General features: G+C 49.6%; 2 protein-coding genes across 2 annotated transcripts; both read right to left on the bottom strand.

The window, feature by feature from the left end:
* Positions 1-117: 117 nt before the first annotated feature.
* On the bottom strand, positions 118-2,529 carry GNG13 (G protein subunit gamma 13). Its single transcript, XM_033074478.1, has 3 exons — positions 2,458-2,529; positions 821-943; positions 118-268 (listed from the first exon to the last, which is right to left on the bottom strand). The coding sequence occupies exons 2-3, from the start codon at positions 916-918 to the stop codon at positions 163-165; spliced, it is 204 nt and encodes a 67-aa protein (XP_032930369.1). The 5' UTR covers positions 919-943; positions 2,458-2,529; the 3' UTR covers positions 118-162.
* A 1,177-nt stretch (positions 2,530-3,706) lies between these two features.
* LOC117003874 lies at positions 3,707-16,155 on the bottom strand. Its single transcript, XM_033074225.1, has 19 exons — positions 15,914-16,155; positions 15,410-15,539; positions 15,184-15,277; positions 14,227-14,377; positions 13,406-13,568; positions 12,735-12,860; positions 11,798-11,866; positions 10,955-11,077; positions 10,416-10,571; positions 9,500-9,553; positions 8,611-8,828; positions 7,794-7,870; positions 7,541-7,651; positions 6,812-6,898; positions 6,024-6,131; positions 5,699-5,820; positions 5,358-5,480; positions 4,726-4,768; positions 3,707-4,586 (listed from the first exon to the last, which is right to left on the bottom strand). Exons 1-19 carry the CDS (start codon positions 16,113-16,115, stop codon positions 4,509-4,511), a joined length of 2,235 nt encoding a protein of 744 aa, XP_032930116.1. The 5' UTR covers positions 16,116-16,155; the 3' UTR covers positions 3,707-4,508.
* Between the last annotated feature and the right edge of the window lie 660 nt (positions 16,156-16,815).

Here is a 16,815-nt window from a genome sequence, read left to right as displayed (position 1 = left end):
GGAGATGAAGCTGCAGCAAACCCTGGAGAGGAATTGCTGCTCCTCCCCCCCGTCCTGGGGGATTCCCCCATTCCTAAAACCCCTTCTACAGCTACAGGAGAGGAAATGAGGTGGGGGCAGGGATTTTGTTCAGGGATTTGGTTCAGTGCCCCACATCCATCCTCAGAGGATGATGCATTTGCCTTTCTCCACCCAGGGGTTGTTCTTCATCAGCTCCGGGTTCAGGAAGGGATCCTCAGGAATTCCATCCTCAATCCACTTCACAAACCTGCAGAGAGGGGAGGGAGGGTGGGCACAGCCCCAGGGGGGTCAGGGCAGCAGAATTTGGGGATTTGTGGGGCTCAGGCTCTGGGGTAAATCCTGCAGGATTTATTTCAGGGATCCCCTGATGCACACGAGGGTGTCCCCAGCTCTGGGACAAAGCAGGGAGGGAACAGAGCTGGCTGTAATTTCAATTATTTTGAGCTCTGGAAAGCTCTGGAAAGGGGGGATCTGCACCCTGGGGGGCTCCCAGGGGTCAGGAGGGTCCTGTGGTGCTGCCACATCCTGACACCCCCAGGGCTGGGGACACTGGGGGGTCTGGGGACATCGGGGGGGTTCTGCCCCTGGGGCTTGGAGATCCAGAAAGGGAAAAAAAAAATCTCATCTGGGAGCCTCCAAAGGGGCTGGGGGAGGATTTTGGGGGTGGGTTCTGCTCTTGGGGGGGAAAGGAAAAAGGAAAGGGAAAGGAAAGGGAAAGGAAAATAAAAAAGGAAAGGGAAAGGAAAGGGAAAGGAAATGGAAAAGAAAAAGGAGAATAAAAAAGGAAAAGCCCACTCACTCAGGGATGGTCTTGGATGACATCTCCCTCTTGTAGGCCAGCTGGTACTTGAGGCTTTCCACCTCTTTTTTCCATTGTGGGAGGTCCCACTCGTCCATGGCGCTCTCCGAGGGCTCCGTTGGGCTGCAATGGGGATTTTGGAGCTTTGTCCTGCCCTGATCCCACAGCTGCCCCCAAAGGGGAGCCCCAGGCTCGGGGGGAGGATCCCAAACCCACAGAGGAGCAGCCAAGGGCTCCGGGAGCTTTTGGGGCTGTTTTGGTTGAGGCTGCTCATGCAAAACGCAGGGGCTGGGGCAGATTTGACTGAAATTTGGGTGGGGAGCAGCGAACAGGAGCCGGAGGCTGCTGGGGATGGGGATGGGGAAGTTTGTCCTTGTCCTGCCTGGCCACAGCCCTGAAGGGACCAGGAGGGATTGGGGCTGGAAGCAGCTCAGGGGTGGCCAGCAGAGATTTGGGGAGCACAGAGGATGGGCTCCATGGGGAAACTGAGGCACGGCAGCTGCAGCTGGCCCCGGTGCCACCCCAAAAACTGGTGGGACAAAGGGGACATCCCCGGTGAGGAACCCCGGGAGAGAGGGCAGGGAAGGGCTGGAGGTGGTGGGAGGGTGAAACCCGGAATCCCAGCCCCGGAATCCCAGCCCGGAATCCCAGCCCCGACATCCCAAAACTGCACCAGGACCGGCCCCATCCCCATCCCAGCCCCGACATCCATCCCATCCTTCTCCATCCCAGCTCCTGCTCCATCCCATCCCTGCTCCATTCCAGCCTCGAATCCCAGCCCCTGCTCCATCCCTGCTCCATCCCAAACCCGACATTCCAACTCCTGCTCCATCGCAGCCCCTGCTCCATCCCAGCCCTGACATCTCAGACCCGACATCCCAGCCCTGCTCCATCCCAGCCCCATCCCAGTCCTTACTCCATCCCAAACCCGACATTCCAACTCCTGCTCCATCCCAGCCCTTCTCTATCCCATCCCCGAGATCCCAGCCCCGACATCCCAAAACTGCACCAGGACCGGTCCCATCCCCATCCCAGCCTCTGCTCCATCCCTGCTCCATCCCAACCCCGACATTCCAACTCCTGCTCCATCCCAGCCCCTGCTTCTCCATCCCAGCCCCTGCTTCTCCATCCCAGCCCCTGCTTCTCCATCCCAGCCCCTGCTTCTCCATCCCAGCCCCATCCCCATCCCAGCCCCGACATCTCAGACCCGACATCCCAGCCCCATCCCAGTCCTTACTCCATCCCAAACCCGACATTCCAACTCCTGCTCCAACCCATCCCCGACATCCCATCCCTGACATCCCAGCCCCGACATCCCAAAACTGCACCAGGACCGGCCCCAACCCCATCCCAGCCCCTGCTCCTCCATCCCAGCCCCGAATCCCAGCCCCGACATCCCAGCCCCGACATCCCAGCCCCATCCCATTCCCAGCCCCTGCTCCTCCATCCCAGCCCCGAATCCCAGCCCCGACATCCCAGCCCCGACATCCCAGCCCCATCCCATTCCCAGCCCCTGCTCCTGCTCCATCCCAGCCCCCGCTCCATCCCATCCCCGACATCCCAGAACTGCACCAGCCCCGGCCCCATCCCCATCCCCGCTCCCGTCCCGCAGCATTCCCGGCCCGTCCCGCTCGCACCTGGTTTGGGAATTCCGGCAGCAGAGAGAAACGGGGCCGCTCCCGCAGCCCTGGCAGTGCCCGCTCCCGCAGCCCTGGCCGTGCCCGCAGCCCTGGCAGTGCCCGCAGCCCTGGCAGTGCCCGTTCCCGCAGCCCTGGCCGTGCCCGCAGCCCTGGCAGTGCCCGTGCCCGCAGCCCTGGCAGTGCCCTGTCCCTGCTCCCGGCTGTCCCCAAGGCTCGGGATAATCCGCTGAAGCAGAGCCGGCAATGCGCGCCGGGATAACGGGAGCGGCCCCCCCCAATCCCGGGGGATCGCGCTGGGAGGGAGCGAGTCCGGGAACCCGGCTGGGAGTGGGGATGGGGCTAGCACGGGTCTGAATGGGGTTAGCACGGGTCTGAATGGGTTATCCCGGCTGGGAGTGGGGATGGGGTTAGCACGGGGCTGAATGGGTTATCCCGGGTCTGAATGGGTTATCCCGGCTGGGAGTGGGGTTAGCACGGGTCTGAATGGGTTATCCCGGGTCTGAATCGGTTATCCCGGCTGGGAGTGGGGTTAGCACGGGTCTGAATGGGGTTATTGGTGTTATCCCGGTTCTGCAATGGGGTTATTGGTATTTTCCCAGCTCTGGATGGGGTTATCCCGGTTCTGAATGGAATGGGGTTATCCTGACTCTGCAATGGGGTTATCCCACTTCTGGAATAGGGTTACTGGGGTTATCCCAGCTCTGCAATGGGGTTATTTGGGGTTATCCCAGCTCCAGGGCTCTGCAAAGCGTCTATCCCAGTTCTGAATGGGGTTATCCCAGCTCCAGGGCTCAGGAATGAGGGTCCATACTCTGACCCCACAGATTTGGGATCAATCCCATAATCCAGCACAAGGTGTGACCCCTGTGGATTTGGGATCTCACTCCCCAGGGATTTGGGATCACCCCCTGGGCTGTGCAGATCTGGAACTCCCCTCTCCCCTCATCCCATCCCATCCCATCCCATCCCATCCCATCCCTCTGCTCCCCCCCTGTCCCCCCCTTCCTCAGGGCCAAGGACAGCACGGTGACATTGGCACCACTGGCCAGGGGAAATATTTCCAAAATTTCCAGGTGAAATATCACCATTTCCAGGTGAATTTTTCAGCATTTAACAGGTGAAAATGTAACAATTTCCAGATGAAATATCACCAATAAACCCCAATATAAAAAAACCAAACACCCCAAGCCCAAAACAAAACCCAACCCCAAACAACCCCAAACCAAACCAAGCAAACCACCAAAAAGAAAAACTCACCCAAAATGCCACTGAACAGTGGAACTTGGACATTTTTTATTAACAAGGTGTCAGATTTCCATCCAGGTGCATTTTCTTTGTAGGAAATTTGGGATAACAAGAGTTGCAAAACCCCCAAACCCCTGGAAATGTGCAAAGTGCAGCTGATCATAGCTGCAAAAAAGATTAAAATAAAAAAGTTGATTTTGCTGCCTGCCCAAGCAGTGCAGAGAGGGATCCCAGTGGGGCAGAGCCCAAAGCAGCCTCCAAAAAAATTCTTTCACCTCCCTAGGTGGGAGAGAATTCCAAAATTCCCCTGGAATTAGGATTTGGGAGAGCCACCAGCATCAGTGTAAATCTTATTTTCAGCAGGAAATCAAAGCCCAGCTTGAAATGTGGATTATTCCTAAATAAACTCAGCTCCTCACTGCCTCACCCTGGGGCTGTTTGAGGAAAACCCAAAAATCAGAGCTGTGCAAACAGCACTTGATCCCAAACTGCTGCAGAGGGAATTTTTAACTCCTTTTTATTTTGCCTCCTGCAAGGTTTGTGTCCCAAAAGGAGGAAAATTCCTCTGGTGCTTCCTGCTCTGTTTTTCCCTGCTTTTCTCAGCTTCTGAAAACAACTCCAAGCTGCTGCCTCTCCCAACAACTCCTGAATTTGTGCAACTGCAAGAAACTCCCAACCAGGAAAAGTCATTTTTCCTCCTGGAGGGGACAAACAAAGCAAACCCAAGGAACTCTCCAGGAAGAGACTGCTCAGATGAGGAAATAAAAACCACTGGGAAAATATTCCTGAGGATTTGGTCCAAATTAGAGTTTCTCAAAAACACTGACAAACTTGGAAACTTCGAGGTAAACTGTGGTGCCAAAGGGGAGCTGCCTCAAGCCCTGGGAAGAGACAAAACAATGAATTCCCTTCAGGAATGTTTGGTTTTTTAAATACAAAAAGGTGTATTTCAATATTTAATTGATAAGGGTGTCATTGATTTGCTTTGTTGTTAAATCCTATAAATATTGGGATACTCACTGACTCCAGGAAAAAGGTGCAGAGCTGCTTTGCCCAGGGACACCTGAAACAGAGAAATTCCCACTCACTCCCTCCTGGCTCTGCAGGACTCACAATCCCACAGGAATCCCACAGCTCACAGGGCAAGGGGATCTCAGATTTACAGGAAAATGATTGGGGGGAGCCCCAGGATTTCAGGTGGCTCTGGGGTAATTCCCAGTAGGACAACCCCAGGATTTCAGGTGGCTCTGGGGCAGTCCAAAGATTTCAGATGCCCTGGGATAATCCCAGTGTGACAACCCCAGGATTTCAGGTGGCCTGGGGCAGATTTCAGGGGCACAATCCCAGGATTTTCCAGGTGCCCTGGGGGCACTCCTAGGATTCCAGATGGCCTGGAGCAGATTTCAGATGCCCTGGGATAATCCCAGCAGGACAATTCCAGGGTTCCAGGTGCCCTGGGACAATCCCAAGATTTTCCAGGTGCCCTGGGGCACTCCCAGGGGTACAATTCCAGGATTTCAGGTGCCCTGGGACAATCCCAGGATTTTTCAGGTGCCCTGGGACAATCCCAGGGATACAATCCCAGGATTCCAGGTGCCCTGGGACAATTCCAGGATTTCAGGTGCCCTGGGGCAGCCCCTCTCCCCACTCACACGTGCAGGTTCTCGATGATGACGTTGAGGCTGAGCAGCCCCACAGATTGCATCCTCTTGTGTCTGCAGCTCAGGAACAGGCACAGCAGCTCCCCCACGTGCTGGGGACCAAGGCTCTGCCACCTGAACAACAAAACCAGCACTGAGGCACTGGGATCAACTCTGACATCTGGGAGGAGACAATTCCCACATCCAGTGGAATCCTGGCCAAAGCCAAGCCAGGAGATTCTCCCAAGGGGGGGTTAAAGAAGTTCCCTCTCTTTTCCAGCAAATCTCTGACAGCTCCAGCTGTGCACTGCCCAGCTGTGCACCCCAAAGCTGAGCTCCAGGGGCTCACTCACACTCTCAGCATGGTGCCCTTGTCCCTTGCCAGGTCCCTCAGGAGCAGGTTGGCAGTGCCACACAGGATCTGCTCTGCACAGGCAAGCTGGTCCAGCAACAGCCTCAGAGCCCAGAAGTTTTTCTAAAAAAAGAAAAAAAAATTATCTGTGATTTCACCTCAGTGCTAATAATTCCTCAAAATACTACTACTACTAATAAAAATAAAGATCAAAACAAAGTCAAGTTAAACATGGCTAAAACCTCCAGGATGGTTTAATCATCAAAAACCTTCCCAACATTATTTGCTTTGATCCCTTAGAACAGGAATCAGTTTTTAGGACTCACCCCAAAAGCCAGGACTATCTCTAAGAAGGAAGTCAAGTGGGGAAGGTCACAACAAAGCATCTGCTGCACTGCCTGCACTGCCAGGATCAGACAAGCCTCGTGGTGCAGCTGCACAAGGAAAGAAATGAGTTTAACATTCCCAAGGAAAGAAATGAGTTTAACATTGCCTTCCCCTTCATTTATCCACTCAAACCAGCACTGAGCTGTTCCAGTCCAGCCACAGAGCCTGGAGGTCACACAACAAATCCATAAAAAGCTTATCAAGAGTTAAAAACAGGGATTTTATTTCTTGTGCTCTCAGAAATGTGAAATCCCACACAGGAGCAGGAATAGGGAATTGAAGGGGGAAAAAATCCAGCTCAGGAATCATTTATTTGGAGAATAAATGAAAATTTCCTGCACAAAAGTAAAAAAGAATAAGGCAGCTCCCAAATGACTGCATTGAACATGGAATGTTTTTCCTGCCACCTTCAAACAAGTCCCACATACTTGAAACCCTGAATTTAAAAGAAATTTGGAACTTCTGGGCAATTCTGAATTTTTGAGGCAGTGAGAAGCCCCTGTTTGAGCAAAACCCTGGGAGAAATTAAGACCCAATCAATTATTGCCAGCCCTCCTCCTTTATAAATGCAGCAATGTGGACAGGGATAAAGATTTCTGGGTTGAGGATGTGCAGATCTTAAACTGATCACACCCAAAAAAACCTTCCAGGCCCTTCTTAAAAGCTTTTCTGAATAACCCAACACTTGTCACTGCTGGGGATAAATCCCTTGGGTGCCACCACTCACCTGGCCAGAGAAAAGAGCAGATGGCAGAGAGACATTCACTCCAGACCTGAGATCCTCCAGGAAGTTGCCACTGGCTGCCAGCACATTCTGCAGGGACAGAGGAACCCAAAGAGAGGCAGGGATGGGGTGAAAGGGCTTTCCAGTGATTTCTCAGCATTTCTGCTGAGGGTGGTGCCTGCTCCACACCACACTCATGGGGAATTTGGGCTCTGCAGCACCAACCAAATCCTATCACAAAAACTTTTCATTTTTGTAGGGCTGAGATGGAAAAAAATAAATCACTTCTGCATGGGTATGGACACCTTCCACTGTCCCAGGGAGCTCCCAGCCCTGTCCAGGGACACTCCCAGGGATCCAGGGACACCTCCCACTGTCCCAGGGAGCTCCCAGCCCTGTCCAGGGACACTCCCAGAGATCCAGGGGCAGCCACAGCTTCTCTGGAATCTGTGCCAGCCCTGCCCACCCTGCCAGGCAGGAATTCCTTCCCTGGATCCTATTCCCAGCCCATCCCTTTCTGCTCTGCTCCATCTCACCATGGACAGATCCACAAACCAGTCCCAGCACTGAGCTGGGAGCACTGGGAACCCATTTCCAGTTCCCTGAGCATTCCTGAGCCACCAGGATGAGGCCCTGGAAGTGAACTCTGGCATTTGGGAGGAGCCAATCCCCACATGCAATGGGATCCTGGCCAAAGCCAAGGCAGGAGATTCCCCCAGCACTGCCTGGTACCTCTTGGAAGCCAAGTGGGGGCTCTGCCAGGGATAAGGGAAGCAGGTTCCCCCTCTTGTCCAGCAAATCACTGCTCCCCAAAATCATGATGAAGGAACTCCAACATTTGGCCTAAAAAACAACAGAACATTTGTCTTACAAAGTGGAATCTGTGCAGAGGGGGAAATTACTGAGAGAGGAAGGGGTCAGAGTGAATCCTTGCACTCTCAAGGAGTGGGAACAGGACAGGAGAGGGAATTCTGGCCTCACTCACACTTCTGTAGAGTGCCTGGCTGCTGTAGAGCAGTTTGAGTGCCTGCTTAATTAGCACAGTGTTCCTCAGGGGAGAGCCTGCAGGGATGGAAATGAAAAGCATCAAACCCAGACCCTGCACACCCCAAATAACAGCAGGATATTCACTGATAGTCACTCCAGAGCTGCTCCCTGCTGCTCTACACAGCCCTGGAGAGCTGCAGGGAACTGGACACAATCCAGGTTGAGCCAGGTGATCCCAGAGAAGTGTTTGTTGTGGGCATCACAGCACACTGAGGGATCTCACACTTCCAAGAGCTCTGCCAGCAGGGAACAAGTCCCAAATAAATCCTTCATGGCAGAAGCACCCTGAGAAGCAGCAGAGCCCAGGACAGGGGGTGATGACAATTGTCAGCTCATGGTTTCATGATGGAACATTTCCCATCAGGGGGTTTGTCCTCAAGGTCATGGCTGAGACCAAGCCAAGCCCCCACTGACAGTGGCAATGAAGGGCTTGGGGTTTTCTTTTAATAAATTCTCTTACTTTGCTTTCAGCAGAAGCTCACAGCTGACACAGTGAGTTCTGAGCAGAGTGAATGCTCCAGCACAAAGCCCTCCCTCCTGCCTGCTGTTGGAAAGAACCTCAAAGCCCACCCAGCTCCAACCAAACACCTCCCACCACCCCAGGCTGCTCCAAACCCTCCCCTGGGACACTTCAGGGGTCCAGGGGCCTCCCCCCATCACCCAATTCCCAGCTGGGCTCAGATATCCCTCACTGGAATGCCAAGGAAGGGCTGGAATGAGATTCCCAGTGGAAGAAAGGAAGAAATGACACTTGCCAGCTTTAACCCAGGGCCCCATGTCCAGCACAGCATTCCCAGAGGGAACACAGCCTGTCCTGAAGATCTTGAGGTAAACCTTGAACTGGCAGGGAGTGATCCTGCAGGCAGAGCAGCAGGCCAGGCTGTTGACAGGGACCAGCAGGGAATGGGCAGCATCCAGGGAATTGCCAGTTTTGCACAGGTAGAAGGGGATCAGATCCCGCAGGTCTCGGAGCCTGCAGGGAGAAAGGAAGGTTTGGGAATTGTCAGGAGGGAATGGAGGTTTGGGAATTGTCAGGAGGGAATGGAGGTTTGGGATCTGTCAGGAGGGAAATGAAGGTTTGGGATTTGTCAGTTTGGGATCTGTCAGGAGGGAAATGAAGGTTTGGGAATTGTCAGGAGGGAATGGAGGTTTGGGATTTGTCAGGAGGGAATGGAGGTTTGGGATTTGTCAGGAGGAAAGGAAGGTTTGGGATTTGTCAGGAGGGCTTTGATAGGGTTTGTGGGGTTGGGCTTGAGCACTAGAGAGGGGAGGAAAGGTGAAAGGAAAGGGAGGAAAAAGAGGGGAAAAGAAAAAGGGAGGAAAAAAGGCAAAGGGGGAAAAGAGGAAAAAGGAAAGGGAGTAAAGAGAGGAAAGAGGGAAGGGAGCAAAGAGGAAAAAGGGAAGGGAGGAAAAGAGAAGGAAAGGGAAAAACAGAAGGAAAAGGAAAGGGAGTAAAGAGAGGGGAAAAGAAAAGGGAAAAGGGAAAAAGGGAAGGGAGCAAAGAGAGGAAAAAGGGAAGTGAAAAAGAAAAGGAAAGGGAAAAATAGAAGGAAAAGCAAAAAGAGAAGGAAAAGGAAAGGAAGCAAAGAGAGGGGAAAAGGAAAGAGGGAAAAAAGAACAAAAAGAAAAGGCAAATGCAGTCACCTTTGGTTTTCATTGCATTTCACAGCTCTCAGGTACCGAACAACTTCCCTGTACCTGGGGAGAAGCAGAGGGTGAGGAGGAGGGGAAGGAAGAGCAGAACTGCACAGGGCAAACATCTCCCTCAATGAAAGGGGCACAGCAGAGTGTGAGGTTATTCCCAGTTTATCTCAACCCTGGCAGGATAAAAGCAGAGGTTGTCCTGCAGCTGAACTCTTTGTGGACTGGATTATTTGGAATATTGGATTTTCTGGAGCCCTCAGAAGACCCAGAACAGACTTTTCTGGCTCCCTGCACTTGTCAGCTTTTGATGAAAATGAAAATCAACATGCAAAACCTGTAGGGTTCTGAAATGAGCCACTCCAAAAATTTTTTTTTTTGGCACTCAAAGGGCTTTGAGAAACTCCAAAAAGCTCCTGGCCTTGTTGTGAAGACAAAAAAAAAAAAAATCCAGCTCAGGAGTCACATATTTGGAGAATAAATGAAAAATTCCTCCACAAAAGTAAAAAAGAATAAGGCAGCTCCCAAATGACTGCATTGAACATGGAATGTTTTTCCTGCCACCTTACTTGAAACCCTGAATTTAAAAGAAATTTGGAACTTCTGGGCAATTCTGAGCTTTGAGGCAGGCAGTGAGAAGCCCCTGTTTGAGCAAAACAGGGAGAAATCAAGACAAAATTATTGCCAGCCCTCCTCCTTTATAAATGCAGCAATGTGGACAGGGATAAAGATTTCTGCATTGAGGATGTGCAGAGCAGCACCCCCAGCTCTCTCTCCACCTCCAGTTCTGCTCCACAGTTTAGATTGTGCTGATCTCAAAAATAAATTTTTGTTTTGTGTTTCCCAATTCCACCACAGCACAGAGGTTTGGGGCAGTGAAAATGTGAGAATTGAAATGAAAAAGCCAAACCAATCTCACTTCTTTTTTTCCAGCAGCTTCTCCACTCGAGCCTCCACCACAGGGAAGGATTCCCACAGGAACATTTTCTTCCCTTTCTGCTTCCTCTGCCCTGTGATGTTCTGGCCTTTTAAAACTGTGGTCAGTAACACATGGTCCCAGGGCAAGACATTCAAGCTGGAGGGATAAAAAGAAAAGAGATTTTTAACTGTGTTTTGTTGTACATCACTGATTGGCTCCTGGAAGGATTGTGAGGTTTGATTAATAAAGTGTTTTGGGGTTTAGAGCTCAGTTCTGGGGGAAAGGAAATAAAACTTTAGGGAGAACAGCTCAGTCATGGCATCAAACAACAGAGGGAGCAGCAAATGCTGAAATATTCCTCTAAAATGCCTCCTAATATTCCTCTAAAATGCCTCCAAATATTCCTCTAAAATGCCTCCAAATATTCCTCTAAAATGCCTCCAAATATTCCTCTAAAATGCCTCCAAGTATTCCTCTAAATCCCACTTTTATTGCAGGGAAAGAACTTTTCACTGGATCCAAAGCTACTCAGAACTCACCAGTTTGAGAAGGCAAAGCAGTGACAGGGGAGGGAGATGGACTGAAAAAACTCAACAAACTTCTCATACAGAATTTTTGGGAAGTCACACAACACCAGCATCCTCTGAAGTCGAGTTGTGATCCTGGGATTTGAAAAGAAAAACAATTCCAAAAGAGAATTTTAGAGTTGTTATTTTTAATCATATGGGAAGCCACACAAGTTTGTTTTTTTTAAAATTAGGATCTGTAATTAAATTTCTGCTTTAAGTTTTGTAGTGAATAATGAAATTATTATTGTGCTGTGGTTTTGTGGGGTTTAAGCTTTAAAACAAAGATCTCCAAGGAGCTGAGCTCCTGCACCTTTCCCTGCTCCTGGAACCATTTCTGAATTAACTGACAAATGGAGATTAAGAAGAGTTTAATCTTTACAATTTAGGCAAGGAGGTAAAGACAAACTCCTCCCTTTTTTGTAACAAATAAGAAATTAAAACAGCAATTTAAAATGCAAACTGCTGAAGGATTTAGGTTGAAGCTGTCATTAGTTCCAGAAAAGCTGAGAATGTAGAACTGGGTTGGAAAGAATTGAATTCCTCACTCATCAACCTTGTGTGGCAGGTGAGTCTGGGGGGAAAGGTGAAGGATGGAGCTAAAATGGGAACTGAATTCAGCCAGGGGAGCTGGGTGTCCTCATTCTCCAGCTCTGGGGGACTTCTCCTGCTCCTTCCCAGGGGATTCCTGCTGCCACCTCTCCCAGGCACAATTTACTCCTGGGTGTAACAACCACAGGCTGCTCTGTTCCCCACGTGCCTCTGAGCAGAGATTTGTCCCCCAGAAGACATTTCCAGCAAGGAAAGCAGTGCTACCTTTGGAACAGAAATGGGACAGCAATCCTCAGGGAAGCAGTGAGGCCAAGGCTCTGACAGTTCTTCAGCCTGGAAAAAACCAGCACTAATTAATAATTAATGCCTGCCTCCCCTTCCTGCCCTTTTCCCCTTCTCTCAACTGGTGAGGAAAACTTTGTAAGGAAAAGTCTTGGAAGCTGGTATGTTGATAAAAATTCCTGCAAAGACTGAAGTGCATAATCCCCAGCTGCCAAATGCAAACCTGGCACATTCCTCAGCTTCAAACCAATCCACACAACATTTCCTTCTCTTTTACCAAAATCCCCGAATTTAAATCCCAAAACGTTCATGTTTCACCAAGCAAAGCTCTGTGATGCTGAGAAGTGTTTTGCTGAGTTGCTAAGTGTAACTTGGAAGTTTTAAATCAGGTTAAATGCTGTTAAGTGTAATTCCCCTGAAATTATTAAATTCTAAGCTTGGGTGTAAGTGCTGTTTCTTTGGTGAATGTTTAAGCTGCAGGTATCATTCACTGCTCAGTGGGAGTGCTGTTAAGCTTTTAAGGCCGAGTTCCTTTTGTCCCCACTCCCCTGGGTGGTTCTCAGCCCATTTCCTTCTCTGAATGCCTGCATAAGCTTTGCTTTTGTTGTTGCTCGTTTTACTTTTTTTGTCCCCAAGATTTGCAAGTAGTGGAGCAACTCTTGCCCACCAGCTTTGTTGTTTAGCATTAAATCTGGCTTTTCCCTGGCAGGGATTTTTGGAGTCATCTCAAACTCTCATTCCTTAACTTTTCCCTCCTTTTCCCCCAAAATCCCACTTTTCCTTCATCTTCCTCTTGCTGTGCTGCAGCCTGGGCTGGGATTTTTACACTTTCCTCACCCCTAACAAACAAAACCCCAGGATTCTCTCCCTCATTGCCCTCTCCTGGAGGGAAGAAGGAAGATTCAGGCCAGGTACTTACAGAGCAGGGTCTTTGTGCAGGGCAATCTGTTTAGCTGCTCCCAGCAGCATCACAGCAGCAGCTTTGGGGCTTTCTTGTTCTGCCTGATTTAAAAATCTTGTTACCAGCTCGAAAACATCAGAATACCTGAGAAAGTCAAGTGGTCTGTGAGATCAGGGGTCAGAAACAACAGATTTCCTAAAAAGCTGCTCACTGTGGCCATCCCACAGAGCCCAGCCCTGCCCTCAAAGGAGCTCCACAATCAATATTTGGGGATTTTGAAGAGGTGAAATCCATTCTGAGCAAGAAATTAGAAAAAAATTCAGAATCTCAGAATGGTTTGGGTTGGAAGGAACCTGAAATTCCAACCCCAACATCCAGGGACAGCCACAGCTGCTCTGGGAATCTGTGCCAGGGAAGGATTTGTCCCAATATCCCACCCAAAGCCACCCCAAAATCCAAGCCTTAGGTTCCTACTGCCCCAAGTTATAAAAATCAGAGATCATCAGGTGTCCTGCACAGCACACAAGATTTAAACACATTTAAGAGGGATTTTAAACTACAACCAAGTGCAGTTTACCTTGCTGACCTCTCTCAACTCTATTTTTGCTCTCTCAGGTGCCACAATTCTCATCACAACTCATTAAATGAATCAAAGTTGTCCTGCCAAGCCCAGATCTGCTGTCACTTACTTGTACACCACCTCCATGCTCTGGGAGCTGCACACATTGCACTGCCCCAGGGGCAATTTTGGCTGGCAGCAGCATTCCTGATCTGGGGGACACAACCTTTCCCCTGTCAGGTATTTGTTATAAGCTACAGAAAGATCCCTGATGAATTTTTCTAGGAGATCTCCTAAGAGACAAGACAAAAAAAAAAAAAAGGCACAAAAAGTTTTGCATGTTTTTTTCAAAAATTAAAGTCCCAGTTTTTTTGGGAACAGAGCATTCAGGACAGGGCATGAGCAGTTCCAGGTTTTTGGGAACAGAGAATCCCTGAACAACCCCAGGATTTTGGGAACAGAGAATCCCTGAACAGCCCCAGGATTTTGGGAACAGAGCACCCAGGACAGGGTTGAACAACCCCAGGATTTTTGGGAACAGAGAATCCCTGAACAGCCCCAGGATTTTGGGAACAGAGCACCCAGGGCAGGACTGAACAACCCCAGGATTTTTGGGAACAGAGAATCCCTGAACAGCCCCAGCTTTTTTGGGAACAGAGAACCCAGGACAGGGTTGAACAGTCCCAGATTTTTTGGGAACACAGCACCCAGGACAGGGCTGAAAAACCCCAGGATTTTTGGGAACAGAGCACCCAGGACAGGGTTGAACAGCCCCAGGATTTTGGGAACAGAGAACCCAGGAGAGGGCCTGAGGAGCCCCAGGATTTTGGGAACAGAGGATCCCTGAACAGCCCCAGGATTCTGGGAACAGAGAATCCCTGAACAGCCCCAGGATTCTGGGAACAGAGAATCCCTGAACAGCCCCAGGATTTTTGGGAACACAGCACCCACCCCCATGCCTCAGCTCTGTGTCCAGCTCCAGCAGCTCCAGGTTGAAGGTGGCCAGGACTCCAGCCAGGGCAAAGTTCCTCTGGGCCTTCCAGAAGTTGCTTTTGTTGTGGGCATTGCAGTGGCACAGAGCAGGGGATGTCCAGAGTGAGCACTGTGTTAGAAAACACAAAAAAAGGAAAAAGTTGTTGGATTTTGATGTTTTCCCCTCAGCACCTATAAATATTTTGGCAGGCAACAACTTGATATCATGGCAATCATTACAAAAAAACCCATTTATTGATTAGGTCTCACTGCTGAGCCCTTCACAGAGACCCTCAGGGCTGGAAGCTGGGAGCAGAGCCCTGTCCCTGCATGTTCACCCCAACTCTGCTCACAGTTCAAAGTCTTCTGGAATTCACAACAGGTCCAAGCAAAACAACTCCCTGCACCCCTAACTCCTGTGAGCACAGCCTAAAAAAGCTGACATTTCTCTAATTCATTAAAAAAAGTCTGATTTTATAAAATGCACTGTATACCCAAAGCAAACAGGGTATCAATCAATAATATAAATAAATGCATGTTTACTCCAAGTGGACTAGAAATAAACCCACACTTAGCAGTTATGAGGAAATAGCAATCAAATTTCCTGTATTATTCTGTTAGAGCCCTGAACTCTTTCCTGAAGGGCAGAATTACTGACTCCTATCCTATTTCTTTAATTCAGATTTAATTCAGGCACCTTTGCTATTGGGCTTTATGCAGCCTGCAGGAGTTTTGTTTTATCCTGTGTAACAAAATCCCCTTCTCAGTTCCCTCCTGCCTATTCAATAACTAATTTCATATTAACCTGACCTTAAGAACTCATGAGCCAGAGTGATTTAGGCACAGCCACCTAAAATAAATCTGAGCCTAAGGCAGGGCTTGCCTAAAGCTCTCATTTAATCCCCAGCTTTGCCTCAGGCTGTGGCCTGCCCTTACCTCAGCAGCCAGTTTGTCACAGATGTAGCAATAGCACTGCTCACAAATATCTGCATTTTTCCCAAGGGGGGAGCAAGTGTCACTCTCTGTCCTCCTGCAAGGTTCCAAAAGCAGAAAGTTATTGAGGAAAATCCCAAATCACACCCTGAGGCAGCTCTGGGGCTGCTCCCAGCTGTCACAAAGCTGGAAATGGGAGCCCAGATGGGAGTGGCCAGCCTGCACATACTCAAAGGGGTGAGTGGTGCAGTCGTGTCTGGCATGAGGCATCACATTTGCCTGTTTGCAGTAGGTAACCACCAAATCCCCTTCCTCATCCACCAGCTCCTCTGATTTCTTCTCTTCCAGGGAAGATTTCTCTGCAGGGAAGACAGCAGGAGTGTAAATCAGTGTAAAGGTACTAACTCATTTCCAGCTTCCTTAGAAATTACTGATATTTATTTTTTGAACACTTTAAAGCACTTTTTTTGGGGGATCTGACAGAACAGCACACAAAACTTCCATGAACTATCAAACCAGAGGATTTGAAATCAAAAATGACCCAGCTGACACTGAAAAGGCCCAGTCTGAGCACAATCTAAAAAATCAAAGAAAACCCTACAAACTGGGGAGCTCCTCCTGGTTTTATTCACTTGTGCAGCACAAGATCTGAAGCACAACACAGAATTAATTCAGTTTATTCCCCAAAGTTTTCAGGGAACTGCAGCAGCAGCAGCAAGGGAGCAGCTCTTACCCTGTGGCTCCACAAACAGGACAGAACTCTCTTGGGTGCTCTCCCCTCCACCATCATCACCTGGGCATTGCACTTCATCATCATCATCATCACTGATCAGGATGATGCTCTCCTCCTCCTGCTCCTTTTCTGATGGCCACATGGCCATCAACTTCCAAATTGGAACTACCTGGCAGCCACCAGGGTAACACTGACTGTCCATTCGTGCTTTTAAGGGGTTTTCCTCAGCAAGGGAAGAAAAAGACTCCAAATTCTTCTTCTCTCTTGGGTAAATGACACTAGAGATGGAGATGTTTCATCCTCAGTGCACTCAGCAGCTTAAAACCCACTGGAGCTTCCATCCAGAGCTCAGGAATCCTGAAAAGAATGAGAGGAAAAAAGAGGAAAGAACTTTAAAACATGAGGTGAGCTGTTCTTCTGGTGGGTTTGGTGGGACTGGCTGTGGGATGAGGACCCTTTAATGTCCCTTTCTTTCCACGTCCCAATCCTTCGGTGTCCCAATCTTTTAACTTCCCATCCTTCCATGCCCCATTTCTTCAATGTTCCATTCCTTCAGGATCCCAATCCTTTAATGTCCCAACCCTATAGTGTCCCATTCCTTCTGTGTCCTGATGTTTTAACTTCCCATTCCTTCCATGCCCCGTTTCTTCAATGTCCCATTCTTTCCATGTCCCAATCCTTTAGTGTCCTTTCCTTCAATGCCCCAATCCTTTAATATCCCATTCCTTCCATGTCCCAACCCTTCAGTGTCCCTCCCTTTAAGGCTTCGTTCCTTCAGTGTCCCATTCCTGCAGTGCTCATTCCTTTAACTCCCCATTCCTTCCATGTCCCAATCCTTTAATGTCCCATTCCTTCAATGTCCCAATCCTTTAATGTCCCTTTCTTTCCATGTCCCAATCCTT

This window comes from Catharus ustulatus, chromosome 16 (genome assembly GCF_009819885.2).
Source record: "Catharus ustulatus isolate bCatUst1 chromosome 16, bCatUst1.pri.v2, whole genome shotgun sequence".
NCBI lineage: Eukaryota > Metazoa > Chordata > Aves > Passeriformes > Turdidae > Catharus > Catharus ustulatus.
Note: the sequence above shows the minus strand (reverse complement) of the source record. Positions and strands in the feature narration are given on the sequence as shown.